Here is a 17537-nt window from a genome sequence, read left to right on the forward strand (position 1 = left end):
GCATAAAGTTGGCTTGACGTTGGACGTTCGATATTCGCAGATATGCGCAAATTAAGGGACCGTCTCTAAAGGTACATACGACATTGGTATACACGTTTCTAACTTCAATAGTATTTAAAGGGAATGACTTACAGTCATAAAACCAACTGTAAAGTGGTCGTCTAGGTGTTAGGTATGACGCACACTTTTTACATTTTTGATATTTAATAAAATAAACTCTGAAATCATATGTAAATTTGCCATGCATTTCACTACCAAATGAGCTCGTACACAAAATATACCATAATTTAAAGCTCAATAGCATTTGAAGGGAATGATTTACAATCACAAAACCAACTGTAAAGTGTTCGACTAGATGTATACCAATGTCGTTTGTAACTTTAGAGACGGTCCCTTAATATGCGCATGTCTGCGAATATTGAACGTCCAATGTCAAGCCAACTTTATGCCAGTGAGAAACAGTAGGCGAGAAATGGCGTGCTGCTTCCGGCGAAATTTTGCAGTATGCAACTGATGGGCACTATGCGAGTCAAACAATCCCATAATGCAATGGGACTGTTGCGGACAAGCTCAGAATATATATATATATATATATATATATATACACACACACATACACACACATACACACACACACACACATATATATATATATATATATATATATATATATATATATATATATATATATATATATATTCTGAGCTTGTCTTATCTTAACTTGTTTAAGATTTTTGTGTTTATGATGACGTTCAAGGTCACATGACAATGCTAACATGGCGGATGTAGTCATAATACACACATACTGATTAGTACGTACTGTTTCCATGGCAATGCAGTACATACTGTCATAGTATGCGATTTCGGACGCAGCCAATGTGTTATCATCCGTAGGTATTCATTTATATGGAAAATAAAAACAATCACTCATTGTAGTTCATTCACCAATTATAGGAACAGCCAAATTAATCACCCATTGATTATATAATGAATAATAAGGTAAGCCCGTTTTCTCATCCGGGTGTAATTCTATAGTTTCACAGCTGAGAAAAAACTAAAATAAAACGCATAATAAAAATAAATGCAGTCACTCACCTGGGATATTCTGGGATATTTGAACTAGCGTGGGAATTTTTTCAGTGAGTCAGATATTGAGAGAAGCAATGAGATCGTTCGGCCCAGCTGACCAATAAGAGCCTCCCATACAGCTAATTGCTATTTTCTAGCAACAGCATTACTTTGCACTGCATTTTATAAAATGTGTTTCAGTAATTGTTAGTCTAAATTAGCAAGACATTACAACCCTGCTGGAAACCCCCCAGTAGAAACCTTCATAGAATTTGTAATGGATTTAATGGTTATAATGGTAATTGTATTGGTCCCTGTTTGTTGCCTTCTATTGGTGGCATGTTATGATACCATTAAGGACTTACGCCCTGAATACGTCCTACTACATAAGGGAAACCATTTGGTACTGATTTTAATGGTTAACAGCTGATGGTTTGTAATGGTATTTGTAGTGAAAACCATTAAAATTTCTGATGGTTTCTATTGTTTTGGTTTTTTTCCAGCAGGAAAATACGCTTTCACAAAAGCCCCCAGGCATTGCTATTGTGCCAGTTGTGTCTGTGCTTCATTAAGAAGATTTATTTCCACTTATCCCAATAAATCACCTACGATAATAAACTTGCCTCATACACACAGCAGAGAGCCAAACACACACTCCATTCACGGAAATAAACAGCTCAGATGTAGAAAAGTGTTTTCCATGGATGTATCCAAGCGGTTACTGACAATAAATGAATAAAGGAGTAATGACATACATCTAAGAAAGAACGAAAGAAAGAAAGACCTCACATACACGAGTCAGCGCTCAATGTTCACCTCAAACTTCATCAAAAAAGGCAAGGAAAAGTCTCACAAAATTAATGTTTATGACAAATAGTGATTTAACTAAAATATTTAGGTTTTAGAGATCTGGAAAAGTTAGACAAAAGGGCAAATAATTTCAAATGGCCTCAGACCAACTGCAAAACATAAAAGAGATACCACACTACTGCTGCAGTCTGTGCCTGAACAATAAGCAGCAGTGCTTTGTGGCTTGAAAGGCTGTCCCTCTAGTGCCAGGCCAACAACCTGATCCTAAATGTCAGCAAGACAAAGGAACTGCTTGTGGACCTCCAAAGGGAATAACGGAGGACATAGAGTTTTTAACAATGGATATTGCCATGGAGCAGCTTTAGAGAAATATATAAATTCAGAATATACATTTAAAATTTATGAATTTGTCCCTAAAGAGGAAGACAGAGCCGATGGTGGCAAGGAAAAACTCCCTGAGATGATATGAGGAAGAAACCTTGAGAGGAACCAGACTCAAAAGGGAGCCCACCCTCATTTGGGTGACAACGAATCGTGCGATTATAAGCATTTCCCTTCTATAACTGTGTACTACAAGGTCATGATCCATGTGACAAACCAAGCTTTACCTCTTGAATCTTTGAAACAATCTTCAGGACACAGTATATCCTGGTCAGGTTCATGCTGGACCCAGAGACTATCCTGGGCACAACTGGGTACAGGGATACGCCATGACTGGGACACCAGTCCATCGCAGGGCACCACACACATACACACACACACACACACACACACACACACACACACACAAGCAAGCTCATTGATATTTCTTTATAAAGGTCATCATTAAATAAGCTATTGTTTATATGAAGTTGTTTTCCAAAAATAGCCTTGCTAGTGTAAATCATCTATCCATCCATTTCCCATACCACTTATCCTACACAGGGTCATGGGGAAACCTGGAGCCTATCCCAGGGAACTCAGGGCACCAGGGGGGTACACTTGGTTGTTACACTGGATTTGGTGCCACCCCATCGCAGGGCACAATCATACACACATTCACACACTATGGACAATTTGGAAATGCCAATTAGCCTACAACGTCTTTGGACTGGAGGAGAAAAACGGAGAAAACCCCCAAACCATGGGGAGAACATGCAAACTCCACACACAGGTTGATCCCCCAACCCTAGTGGTACGAGGCAAACATGCTAAGCCACTGTGCCCCTCAGTTTAAATCATTAGTTTAAAAATATTTAAACTAGAGATTCCTCCACTGCCAACAAGTCAAGTCCTTCTTGGTATTAATTTGTATGTGTAAAAAAAACCTTAAAATGTACTTAAAACAGGAAGAAAGCTATTAAAGAAAAACCATATAAGACTATATATATTTGATCTTGTTGTGACCGTGAGCCTGTTTGGCTCAATTCCAAAATCTGATCAGTTCATTTACTGTTTGCAATGATAATTCCATATAAATCCAAACATGTATTCAACCGCTCATTCTTGAGATGTCATGCTAATGAGAATCTCAGATGTATGCATGGATAGATGGACATCCCAAGAAATAATTCCTCCACCACCTAGTGCATGCATTTCTGGTAGCGATGGTTAAAACCATTTAATGTTAAGGTTAGTGTATTGCATATAATCATGACAAAATAAAGATACCAGGGTAAATTCTAATCATTATTACTTTTACTGTGTTGAATCCCGTTTATCCATTATCATACAAAAAGAAATAATTCATGGATCAACATATTTGAATTAAGCAGAATTTCCACTTAAGTAAAAATACCTAGCATGTACACATTGATATAATGTCCCTGTTACTACAACAAACAAATTTCATAAATGTACATATTGTTTTATTTAATGAGTTTAACATAAACCTGACATTATTTATCTATTTACTTTTTGTAAGTAGAACTTCTACCCTTAATTTAAATATGTTGATTCATGATTTTGTTTTTCAGTGTAATATGTCACACATGCATCACGTGTAAATGATGTGACACATTTTGTCATTTTATTGTAAAGCAAAATTGCACATACAGTACATATACACTACAGAAAAATAAAATACAAAACAAAGCATGTAAGAAAAGTGGGACTATGGAGGCAAATACCATTGTCATGGGTGTTCTTTGGGGAAGAGGATGACAACTGTGCAATTTCATTCTGTTCTTATAAAACACACAATATTAAGGAAAATAAAGATATATTTACATAACACTTATATAACCTTCCAGTTCTGTTAAAACAAGTCTGCACTGGAGTTTTGAATCATAATCTGTCAACTTCTAATTACTCTGAAGACAAGAGCTTAAAAAAATTTATCAATATAGAAATGCCATTTTGAATAATATTGAATGGTAATATTCCTCAACCACATCTGTCCTGTTAAAAAGGTATTTCAAACTTTAAAACAAAAAAAAAAGAACTTAGCATTAAAGCCAGAGAGATTGGGCCACTGAAAAAAGATGGAAAAAATGCCCCTGTACTAGTCACTAACATGGTTTACTAAAAGGGATTATAATGAGTGAAATTTGTAAATGGGACTTCTTTTTATTGTAAAAGACCCTAAATAACGACATGTAGCAGATTTTTTAATGAAATACCAATTAACATTACAAACTGGCCACATGGTATTGAGTGTATTTTTCACACACTTCCCATAGTGTCTTATATCCTGTGGCTTTTTTTTCTATAAGTAACAGCTATGTACAATTATACAAATGCGTATTATTATTATTATTATTATTATTATTATTATTATTATTATTATTATTATACAAATGTAACACCTGGCTCAGAGATGATTAAGACTGTCGGCTGTCTGTGTTCCATTCAATGCAAAACTTTATGTAACGTATAAATACAGAAAACTTTCAAAAGGTTATGTGTTGAAATGAAACAAATCCTTTGACCTAGAACTGATGTTAACAACGCATTTCAACTTCACTGCAAAAGTCCAGCTTAAGCATTTTCATTCCTTTTTAAGCGTTTTATATCAAATCTTGTATTAAGGTTGTATTATGCTGCCTGGTGATGATCAATTATGTAAAATGTCAAAATATTCACCTGACGTAAACACTGGTCTTGGATAAAAACAAACAAGTTATTACAGACAAAGGTGTGTTACTGTAATTGGGATCAAAACTGAACTGTAACTGTGATTACAGTATTAGTGATTTGGTGAGTGCACACCCAGGGCTACGCAGGACAGAACTGAAGGACACTTGTCTAATAAATACCAAAAGAGTCAATATAGATGAAGCAACAAAACATTAATTATGGCACTTTGACCTTTGGTTAAATTTAGTATGGATAAAATGGTAAGAGATAACAAAACCTAACAGGGGTGCACTGAATGCCACGTTTTGCATTTTCAGTATGATGCCAATATCAGAGTCTGACAATATGACGATACCTGGTACTGATGTGATACTGATGCCGAGCCGAGCCACGATCTGTGTGTTCAGCCAACATGTCGATGCAAAAATGGCAATCATGGCATAAAATGTCAGCGGATCAGAAAATATACTCACTGGCCACTTTCCTAGGAACATGTGTACCCTTGCTCATCCATGCAACGATCTAATTATAGCTAATTATTTTGCAGTAGAGCAATGCATAAATTCATGCAGATGTAGGCCAGGAGCTTTACTTATTGTTCACATCAAACAGCAGAATGGGGAAAAATATTCTCAGTGACTTTGACCGTAGCCTGCTTGTTGGTGCCAGATGGGTTAGTTTGAGTATTTCAGAAATGGTGCAAAAAACAAAAAAAACATCAAGTGAGTGGCAGTTCTGCAGAAGGAAGCACCTTGCTGATGAGAGAGGTAAGAGGAGACTTGGTCGTCTGGTTCGAGCTGACAGGAAGGCTACAGTAACTTAAATAATCACTCTTTACAACTGTGGTAAGCAGAAAACCACATCAGGTTCCAGTCATGTCAGCCAAGAATAGGAATATGAGGTTACGGTGTGTACAGGCTCACCAAAACTGGAGGGTTGAAAATTTGAAAAACATCCCCTCGTCTTTTTCTAATTTCTGAAATACTCAAACCAGCCTGTCTGGCACAAACAACCATGCCACGGTCAAAGTTACTGAGATCACTTTTTTACCATTCTGATGTTTGATGTGAACATTAACTGAAGCTCTTGACCTATATCTTCATGATTTTATGCATTGCACTGACGCCACATGATTGGCTGTCAAATCCAATACCAATCCAGCAGTTTAGACCAAAGTCAGCCCTGATAATATATATTCAGTATCAGATTGGTGCATCTCTAATTTCTAAAACAGCAGTGATAATGCAATGTTGCACAGACAATACAAATTCTCAACACAGATGGTGGTAATATAAACTCCTCTAAAAACAAAAAAAAAAAAAGCAAAAAAAACAAAAAAAAAAAGCAAAAAAAACAAACAAACAAAAAAAAACAGAAAGCAACAAACACAATCCAGCCTCCTTTCCAACATCAAATACTGAATAAGTCTCAGAACAGTTATATTTATTTTACAAAAATAAATTTGAGGTTCACTCTGTATTTCCAAGTGATATGTTTTCATCAGTGGAATGATACGTTTGAGAAAAGTTACTGTGGAAATCTGCTATGTCACATCACCTCTTTCATGTAAATCCCTCCATTTTATTTTCAATATGGGTTTTCTTATGTGTTCAACTGAGAGAAATGTTCAGGAAATAAAAATCTAAATATGCTTCTTATTGTAAGAAAAGAACAAGATTAAGAATGATTATCCCAACAGTAAAAAAAACTAAAAAAAAACTAAAGGGCTGTAAAAAAAAAGACAACAATAAAAACAAGTAATATACTGATGTGGAGATATGCAGAAAGTGTATAATAAGCCACTAATGAGGCTGAAGGAACCACAGAAGGTGTGTTTGTCGCAGTGGGAATGGTGTGTTTTGGTCAGGTCTCTAAGAGCTCATTCATTTTCCAGCTCTTTGAGGGGGGACGGCGTGCTGTCTCGCGTGGGCAGCAGGTCATAATGACAGGGGATGTGGCTGTTCTTTGGTAGGTCGTACGGGTCCTGGCCAAATGGTCCGTTGCAGTTGTTGTTGGCAGATGTGTAGACTGAACTAACTGTTGGCTCTGAAAAGACAGAGAAGGAGATTCACATACATGCTAGAATTAGTGATGAACAAGCAGTGCAGTCTTTTCTGTATACAGGACAAGTCTTTACTGAACAAGCTTCCAAACAGGGACATGCTGTTACAGGAAAACAATGGTGTGATGTGTGATGATACCAAAGTGTTTTATGCCTATTATACCACAGCAATTTACATAGGTATAAACAGACATTCCTACACAGCATCTCTTTTTTCTGTTTTTTCAAGTTAATAAGACTTGAAAAAAAAGAGATTGCCATGTTTATCATCTCTGAAAAAAGTCCTCTGTCCAGTAGACCTGTAGCGGAAAATGTACTAATTGTAACAAAGCACGGACACTGGACACCATAAAGCAGGGGTGTCCAATCTTATCCACAAAGGGCCGGTGTGGGTGCAGGTTTTCATTCCAATCAAGCACGAGACACCTGATTCCATTTGTTTAATCAGTTGAGCTTGGCTTCCAATAGACTCAGGTTTGGCTTCTGCTTGGTTGGAATGAAAACCTGCACCCACACCGGCCCTTCCTGGATAAGATTGGACACCCCTGCCATAAAGCAAATACACTGGGGGAAATAAGTATTGGATGCGTCAACATTTCTTTCAGTAAATATATTTCCAATGAGGCTATTCACATGAAATTTTCACCAGACTTTGGTATTAACTCAAGAAATTCACACATATAAAGAAATCCAAACATTAAAGTCCATAAATGAAGTTATGTGTAATAAAGTGGAATGACACAGGAAAAAAGTATTGAACACGCTAAGAAAAAGCAGTTCTCCAAGGCAAGGTAAGAAAATTACATGTGAATAGCCTCATTGGAAATATATTTACTGAAAAATCTGTTGGCACGTCCAATACTTATTTCCCCCACTTTAAGTTAAATAAATACCTCCTTTCAGAGAGCTTCATCACATCAACGGTTATATGTCTTTGTTAAATAACAACTATTTAAAGAATCTGTTTATTATTAGGCTTAAGGTACAACCTAAATCACATACTTACAGTATGCACAATTTTATGCCCTTTTGTAGTATAAATAGTTCACACTACAAATTCCAACAAGAAGAAGTGCACTTCAAATACCCAGATGATGCACTTATTCAACAAAAAAATGAAGTGTGGAATGTTGGACACATCGTGCACTCAATGGTCGCAGCTCTGCTTATATATCGGGAGAGGGGAGGGGCTACCATGCTCTGACCCTGGATTAGAAAAATTTTCAAGATGGCCGATGACACTGGTGGACAAGACATCGTACAAATGTGAGTTGAATTCTTTTAAATGTTACATTATTTTTATTTTTCAACATTTTAAAAATTCACCATATCAAGGTACGGTTACATTGGTCTTCTACCGGGCTTTGATATTTACCAGCTCTCATCTCACATTACGTCATTTGCCATCGACTGGGAAACGGCTTATACTTCCGGTGAGTTAAAAAAAAAAAGTTAGTGTTCCATTTGAGGCGATACTACCCTTCTAAAATTCATGCAGTACATGTCATTTATGGTGTATGTCACTTGGGATACAACTATAGATTTTTGTGGCACATCCAGTCACTGTGAATAAGTTGTTACCATAGAAACAGTAATGTTTTAGAACAAGCACTTTAGTATGAACTATTTGAATTACAGCCGGCACTACAATCTAACAATATTATACTATATAACAAATAGTTTAACGAAGCTTACTATGATATTAAAATATGTTACCAATTAAATGTCACTTTCCATAAAAATACAGATGGTAGTTAGTTAGTAGGAAAAAAATCATGAAGAGAAGCCACTTTTTATAAGAAAAATTTAAAATGATACTGGTGATATCTGGCCACTTACCAACTTCATATACGTTTTTGTTTGCAGGACTGGAGTTGTGTATCTCTGCATAAGGAGAGTCTCTCTGCGTAGGTGACTTCATCTCCACGTAGCCGCACTCTGTGTTCTTGGGCACCAGTAGAGGAGGGTCTTTAATTGTTGCATAGGGGTTTTCTGAGTTTAGAGAGCAGGAGCTGGCATGGTAGGGCACACCTTTCACCAGATCTAAACAAGTCAAAATAGTACAGCCAAGAATTAGACATGGTACTACGTCTCGGTTATTAAGAATGAGGAGCATTTGTGTACAGTAGTAGAACAATAATAGCCAGGGTCTGGAAGAGAGTTTTCTTATAATGTCTCTTCAGTCATAAGTGGTTTTATTAATCAGCCAAAGACTGATTCATGATGACATGTTCTCTACAGCCTACACTCAACCATGTATAAAAGAAATCTTACCTCGAAGAGATTTTCCAAGGTAATGTCTGTCAACTCCATATGCTCCTAACCAAAGAAGAGGGAGAGAGAGAGAGTGAGAGAGAGAAAGAGATAGAGAGAGAGAGAGTGTCACAGTCAAACACACAAAAGGAGGAGGAAGAGAAATATAAGGCACAAACAACTCCTGCTAAAAAGCTTACAGGAACATAATGTGAAAACTATAATATAAGGAACAAAACACTGGAATAAAAAACACATAGTTCAAATACAACCCGGAGAGGAGGTTTTTCTTTATGTGGAAGTTGCAAAACAAAACATGTAAGATGGAATATTTGATTATAGTGATTAAGTGATTTAACTGTGATTGTCATGTACTTGTTAAGGATAATTACACGTTAGTTAATTTGAGTTAAGTCTCCTGTCTAGTGCTGGTTCAGCATTAGTGAGGCTAGTAATAAATAAATAAATAAATAAATAAATAAATAAGAAGTTTGCCACAGAGATTAATGTGTATTTTTATTTGATTTCTTATGTTTCTTAAATATCGCATGTTAGAAAAGAAATGTAATGCAGGTTTTATTTTCTGAATGACCATTTTGCATGTTAGAGCATTATTTCTCCCTTACGTAACAGAGAAATAATCAATATCAATAATCATCAGAAGTCCCACTTGAATAATATAATATTTAGGCATGTGAATTTAAAATGAATGACCTATGGATAAAAGAAAAGATGTTTAATGCATTTATACGCTCTCGGCATTATAGGACTAAGAGAACCTTGTCATAAACCTATCAAATGTGGTCATGAGTTTATTACAGTTTTTACAGTTTATTTCGAGTTAAACCGCAGCGGTACGTCACTATTATTGGCATCTTCATGACTTCCATAGTGTTTGATGTCAAGACAGCTCGTATCACATGTTAGGTTTTTGCTAAGTGCACTCAGCATAGGTTTATTACATGCCATGTGATAGATGCTATGCATTGATTGTTTAATCTATGTTAGAAGAGCCCTGATATAACAAAGGATACCAGTCAATCTGATATTTTATATAATATATAATATTTTGCATTTATGCATTCTCCAGTATCAGTGCTTCATGATAGTCAGAGGTGAAGCTGTAAGGGCTTTGCGGTTTCTCAGTAACACAGCAATGTATTTTTTTTTGTTTTGTTAACAACAGAAGAGAGAAAAAAAGACAGGATGGTGAGTGAACGACTGTTTATAGCTGCTATAGCGTAAGCGATAACAGGAGCTAGTTTATTTTCTGGATGCTGCACAACATGCTAGAATTAGTGATGAACAAGCAGTGCAATGTCTTTTCTGTTTACAGGACAAGCCTTTACTGAACAAGCTTCCAATTAGGGATGTGCTGTTACAGGAAACCCTAACCCTAACCCTAAGCCACTAGGACGTATTGATCTTGAATAAATTGTTAGAACTGGCAAATTGCTGTGGTATAAGTGGAATAAAACACTTTGGGCCATGCTGTTATTTGAAAACGATCAACTTTGGGATGGAAAGAGTAACTCCGCTTCGTGTTGACCAACATCTGAGTTTTTTCACTTTGTGGTGTTTTATTCCTTACTAATAATATGACACTCATATCATTGTCATAGCAGCTCATAAAAGCATACATCTTATACTATAATGCTACAGTTCTGACATGATTTTGTCAGTTTTATGTAGTTGAATTATTAAGCCACAGAGTTTCTAGTGTTTTCCAGCTTCTACAATTATTCTGTTTGTTTCTGCAGATAATTACACAATTGTCTTGGGTCCTCTCTGTCTGTGTGTAAGACAGTTCTGTTCTGGCTGTGACTCTTGGTAAATCCTTGAAAAAGTGACTCAGCAGTTGCATACAGCTGCCTCCAGCTCCCGGGTTTTACAGTCATAGTCATTATCCGAGGGAAAGTATCAGAAAAGTATTCCCTTTCAAAATCCCCTGGCTCACCAAGCTCATTGAAGCAGCTGCCCTGTTTCCAGTCAGCAGGCAATGTTCCAGTGTGCTCCATCAGAGAAGGCCTCTTTCTCTGCTCCACATTCTTCAGGTTCACAAACAATTGGTTGTTCTTCGCCTGGCACATCGGAAAAAAGAATTGAAAAGTGGATCACCATTACTTCAAAGCCAAATGTCATCTAATTGAAGCTAATAATGAGCAGATCTTTTGTACATTATACTATGTAATTTGGCCATTACATGTACAGTGCTGTGAAAAAGTATTTGTTTCTTCTGTTTTTGTGTAGATCTCATACTAAATAGTTTTAGATATTCAAACGAAATACAAACGAAATAAAACAAAGGCAACCTGAATTAACACACAATACAGTTTTTATTTTTTTATTTTTTTATTGAAGCAAAAAAAGTTATCCAACACCTATCACCCATGGGAAAAACTAATTGCCCCCTTAAACTTAAAATCTGGTTGTGCCACTTTTAACAGCAATAACTACAAACACACACTTCGGATAACTGGAGATCAGTTATTCACAGTGCTGTGGTGGAATTTTGTCCCACTCTGCTTTGCAGAACTGCTTTAATTCAGCCACACTGGAGGGTTTATGAGCATGTACTGCCTGTTTAAGATCCTGCCACAGCATCTCACTTGGTTCAAGTCAGGACTTTGACTAGGCCACTCCACATTAATTTGGATTTTTTTTAGAGGTGGACTTTACATTTACTGCATTTTGGCAGATGCCCAAATCCAGAGTGAGGGTTAAGGGCCTTGCTCAAGGGCCCAGCAGTGGCAGCTTGGTAGGGCTGGGATTTGAACCTTCCAATCAGTAGTCCAACATCCTAACCACTGAGCTTTCACTGCCCTACTTACTTACTCCTATGCTTTAGATCATTGTCTTGCTGCATAATCCAGTTGCGCTGGAGTTTCAAATTATGGACTCAAGACCGGACATTCTCCTTTAAGATTTTCTGGTAGAGAGCAGATTTCATGGTTCCCTCAATTACTGCAAGTTGCAAGAATATTTCCCAAAAGGTTTGAGGATCATCAAGGTGTGTTTTGGCAAAATTCAGACGAGCCTTAATGTTCTTCTGGGTTAGCAGTGGTTTTCACCTCGCCACTCTTCCATGGATGCCATTTTTGCCCAGAGTGGATGTGGAGTCATGAACAGTGACCTTTATTGATGCAAGAAAGGCCTGTAGGTCCTTTGATGTTGTCCTTGAATCTTTTGTGTCTTGCTGGATGAGTAGTTGCTATGCTCTTGTAGGAATTTTGGAAGGTCGACCACTTCTGGGAAGGTTCACTACTGAACTATTTTTCCATTTGGAGATAATGGCTCTCACCGTGGTTCTTTGGAGTCCCAGAGTCTTTGAAATAGCTTTGTAACCCTTCCCAGACTGATGTATTTCAATCACCTTCTTCCTCATCATTTCTGGAATTTCTTTAAATTTTGGCATAGTGTGTTACTGGGTAAGACCTGTGGCGACAGGCTGGCGGCCGGCGCACAGGAAACAAAGATTGCTCCTCCCGCGACTGCCGCAGTGGTGCTGAAGAGACAGCTCCGCTTCAGCACCACCAATGTTTTGGACGGCTGGAGAGCACGTGACGGCGGGGCGGGGTCGCCGACGCACACCTGGCTGGTGAATGGTGCGCCGCACGGAAGAATTCCACCATTTAGCAGGCGAGGGGAGAGTATAAAAGGGCGATATTCCATTTGCAAGAGGGAGAGAAGTCTCGCCGTGCATGTGAGCAAGTCTCTGGTGTGTTTTCAGGCAATTTTTGACTAGTGCATGTCGGCTAATCGCTGTTGTGTGTTACTTCCCCTCAGACGACTCCGACGCGAGTGAAGGCTCCGCCCCCTGGTTGTAACCGCAGACGGCTGAGACCCTCACCGCACGATTGCACTACAACACACACACACGCACGCATACCCACACCCCCTTCACAGACTGTCCGGAATAAAGATTTCTCCACGGAAAAACCCTAAAACGGCCTCCTGTGTGTCTGTGCTCCGCCCACCACTGACTAAATTCCCTACAGACCTTTTAACCAACTTCATGCTGTTGCAGTCCATTAGCTAAAACAAATCAATTTCATCATATTTTGGACAGAAGGTTCTGTTCCTCCCTTAGAGCAGGAAAACTCACTTTTCCATAAGGCAGGTTGTTGACATGAGGTGGGCTGGTGCATTGGGCCAGCGTGTGATAGCTGGGGTTGGAGAAGTAGTTACTGTTGGGAGGAACCTCATTTGTCTGCGGTACTGCATCTAAAAAAGATTTTTAAAAAAAATATGTAGTTTATATTATAAATATTTATAATATATTATATAATATATAATAATATAAATATTTAGTTAATATTTAGTAGTGCTGTCTCGGAAGATGCTTATTGGACAAAATAATCAAACAGAAAGAACTAACCAGGGAAAACAAAACAACTTAATTCATTTCTGTAATGAATTAAAATGCCCTGCATGTTTCTGCATTTGAAGACTTAATGGAGAAACTATTTCCTGTCCATGAAAAGAGACACTGATGGCAGGCTAATTCTCAGGTTGAATTTTTCATGATCAGTCAATCACTCGCCTGTAGGTTCCCATTGGATAAGTAGGTTCAATTAGCAGAAGAAAAAACATATTCCTTGACCTCTGCAAAACAAAAGTTGTCATTTGGTATGTAGGCTATATTTAACATGTGCCTAATGCACTTAATTGTCATGTAATGCACCTTGATGCTGTAACTAGTATAGTACATGTGACCTGTTCAGAATCTCTCCACCTGCTGGACTACATTACACTGGCCAAGGCACAAGGTAGCTAGACTGGAATAATAATGTTTATATATGACTTGAGGATATAACACGCCTTGCTGACTTTTTGTCGAAGGCATGATGTGCTACATTAGAAACATAATAATAATAATGACCATAGACTTGCTCATTTCCTTTAGTCTGTATTAACGCACTTAACTAGCTAACTAGCTCACCATACACTATTACATTACATTAGCTACCACTTCATAGCCTAGTCAGTTTCCCAGCAACTAAAACATGGGCCTCGGCAAGCACCTTGCAGCTTTTATTTGTCCAGTGGGCTAGCTAATGAATTCCACTTCAGTCACTAGACACAAAAATACTTTAACATTAAGCCTCAGTACTGACCTGCAATGGTGTAGTCTGTGTTAACCCGCATGGCAGGGGTGTAAGTGACGGAAGGCATTGCAGGCTCTTTTCCCTTCTGCTTTTTTCGGTAAATGATAAAGAGGAGCAGGAGGAAGAGCACCATCAGCACCAGGACAATAATTCCAGCAATGGCACCAATCTGATACGAATCAACTGGAACCGCGGCACTGGTCAGACTGTTAGGGTTGCCTACAATGATGACACCAACTACAAAGAATCAGAGCAAACATTTTGGTTTGTGCAACACATTCAGTGGGACACAGAAAATAAGAGATACTGATGTTTAAATACTTTTGCTCAGTGGGTCTGTCATTCTTAAATAGCTCATATTTATCCGGCAATGTTCAGCATTTTTAATGCAATCAATTCGCTTTGCTCTCTTTCGCTTGGCTCTTCCACGGCTCCTGTTCTGCCTCTGCCTTAACCACAATCACCATCAATGATTCCACCAATTCATCACACTCTGTGTAAATAGCTTATATACAAGTTTTGCTGGTCTGGTGTTTATTTATTCATTTTTGTAAGGTAGTCTCATAGATTCCCCCATTTCATCACTGTGCCCTTAGCAACAAACACCATTCGCACATTTTTGTTTTGGTTCCTGTTCTAGTCCTGTTTCTGACCATACACTGTTACTGGTTTGTTGCCCAATTGTGTTCACCTGTTCTATGTTACTCCATGATTAATTTGTCTATACTGTATATACCCTATTGTTTCAATGCATTCTTGCAAAATCTTATTGAATATTTATATAAGTCTAAGCCATGGTTTCTACTTCAACTTCCTTGATCCATGTGTAGTGTTTTGACACTAGTTTTGAATATGGATAATCTCTAGGCCTATTTAACCTGTTTTGCTATGGATACCTGCTTCTATTTTTTTGTATTTGCCCCAAGTCTGCATATTTGCCTCCTGCCTCTCAACACATTACATTTAGCAGCATCTCAAATCGAACACGAACATTTTTTGCACTAAACAGAATCGACAGATGAAAAATGACTCATTCTAAAACCCAAAATGTCTTCTTGCTCCTAATTTGCAACCATATATATATTGGTTCGAATCAAATATAGAAATGTATAAAAGGCTTGTCCTACCTTGGTCACACCGTGATCCCTTCCAGCCTGGGTTGCAATAACACGTCCCAGTCATGTGATCACAGGTGGAATTATTTAGGCATTCGCACACCTGTCGGCAGCCAAAACCGTACGTACCAGGAGGACATCCTGACAGCATACACAGAGGCAGTAGGTTACCTCATCATCATTTCCTCACATCACAGTTTGCTAAATCTCCGGTACACAGGTTTCAAAGACATTTGATATCATTAAAATCAGGGGCGTCCAAACGATTTTTATGGAAGGCCAGATGGAGAAATAAATATGGAAGCACAGGGCAGAGACTATATGTAATAATATACATGAAAAAAATAAATAGGACCACTTAATTGCCACTAATAAACCGCCTTATAATTTACATGATTAGCTTTAAGAAATACTCTAGTGTTCATCGGTCTAAGCCCTATATACCACATCTGTATCATATATGGGATCACAATAGTTGTGACATTCAATATTTCCCTGTATTGTGTAAAGAACAAAAAAGTTTACTTTTTAAAATAAAAAAACTTGTTTATAATGGACGGCTAATGGCAGTTGTTGGTGCAGTTAATAAACAATTATGTGAAACAATTTTGTAAAACACTTTCATTAGTTTTTCAGTTAAAGGTATTTCTAAAATAATTCCTAAACTTGCATGATATCATTTCAGAGACTCAGAGGACTTGTTTTTTTAATAGTGAAGAATAACTTTAGGAAATTGTTTTTTTTTTTCTTTTTAATGTATTGCTCCAGTGTGTGTGTTGGACAAAAAATAATAAGAGTAAGGCATGTACTTATGTCTGTTTAATCCTTCTTTTTTCTTTTTTTTTTAATTAATTGCAAAACTGTAATATTGGTGTTGTTTTCAATTAACATTATAGGGTCAGAAATAATTAGCATTAAATTTTAAATATTTATTGATGGCATTTAAAGACTGCCCTTAGATTTCCCCTATAAGTGAGTTTTCAGATAAATAGATTTTCTGTTCTTTTTCCAAATATTTTCTACATGGTAATTACACATAGTCATGTGGTTTTTTTTTTTGGTGCCGAATGCTTGGTAATGTTGGCATATAAGAGTAATAATATTAGAGGGTTTTCGAGCGAAAAGAGGAGGAAATGGGAGCTGGACAATTTTTCAATCTGATTTTTATGTAATAGTATAATAGTAAAAGTGTCCGAAACTAAGCACCTCATTTTATAAACTTCCTTACTGATACCTGCAGGTTGTAGTTTGGACACCCCTATTTTATACCAAACGTGATTGGCTCTATTCACTCAACTGAGCGTGTAATTCCAGGCCCCTGCTCACTCACTTTGTTCACAGTGTCGTCCCATGAAGCCTCTGCGGCAGGTACACTGCCCAGAGATGTGGTCACAGTCTGCACCATTCTGACACTGACAGCTCTGGGAACAGTCTTTACCATAGAAACCTAACGGACAGCCTGCAATGCGCACACATCCACTTCAATCATATGTACTGAGACTGAAACTGTATACAGTTAGAAACTAAATGTCGGTATTGCATATATGACTTCTTTCATTGACTATGAATGACAAACAACAACCACAATAACAGAAGAAGTGCAGCAATGTCATGTAATAACTGCTTAGAAAATAGTAACTGTTGCTAATGTGCATTATATGACAAACTGCTAAAAATAAAGAAATGTCTGCGTAGTAAATTATGTAAGTTGTATAACATGTCATTATGTTAAATTATATTAAAATTGTAAATGATGAGGTTTCAGTGTGACAAGAGGCAATATTTAATGGTTTAATCAACTGGTACAAAATGAAAGCATTTCTATGGTGTTGGAAATGGCATCTAAAAATCACAACAGTCTCCGTTATAGTAGTGGTGCTATTTAGAGAAACGCAGAGTTAATGTTAGTTGAGTTAGTGTGAAATTCCCATCATCTGGATAGACATACTGTAATAAATGACACTTTAATAAACCATTTTTTCCCTTAAGACAGGTCTGACCCCCTTGTGCACTCGAATTGCAGATGAAAATCTACAAAATGACACACTTTGTCCTTAAAATGTC

At 37.4% G+C, this 17537-nt stretch overlaps 1 protein-coding gene across 2 annotated transcripts in view; it reads right to left on the reverse strand.

Annotated features, from left to right (window-relative positions):
* Positions 1-5222: 5222 nt before the first annotated feature.
* The window catches only part of megf10 (multiple EGF-like-domains 10), a 71119-nt gene continuing 58804 nt past the window's right edge, over positions 5223-17537 (reverse strand). Inside the window, exons 18-25 of one of the 2 annotated variants that reach the window (XM_053645123.1) lie at positions 16804-16932; positions 15486-15614; positions 14368-14595; positions 13356-13474; positions 11208-11331; positions 9272-9316; positions 8837-9040; positions 5223-6981 (exon numbers count right to left, since the gene is read on the reverse strand). In XM_053645123.1, the coding sequence (XP_053501098.1) occupies positions 6815-6981; positions 8837-9040; positions 9272-9316; positions 11208-11331; positions 13356-13474; positions 14368-14595; positions 15486-15614; positions 16804-16932 (1145 nt within the window). In that variant the 3' untranslated portion in view covers positions 5223-6814. Of the gene's footprint in view, positions 6982-8836; positions 9041-9271; positions 9317-11207; positions 11332-13355; positions 13475-14367; positions 14596-15485; positions 15615-16803; positions 16933-17537 lie in introns of those variants that run through there. The other variant, XM_053645124.1, reaches the window with a different exon arrangement.

Source organism: Ictalurus furcatus, chromosome 16 (assembly GCF_023375685.1).
Source record: "Ictalurus furcatus strain D&B chromosome 16, Billie_1.0, whole genome shotgun sequence".
In the NCBI taxonomy this organism is placed as follows: domain Eukaryota; kingdom Metazoa; phylum Chordata; class Actinopteri; order Siluriformes; family Ictaluridae; genus Ictalurus; species Ictalurus furcatus.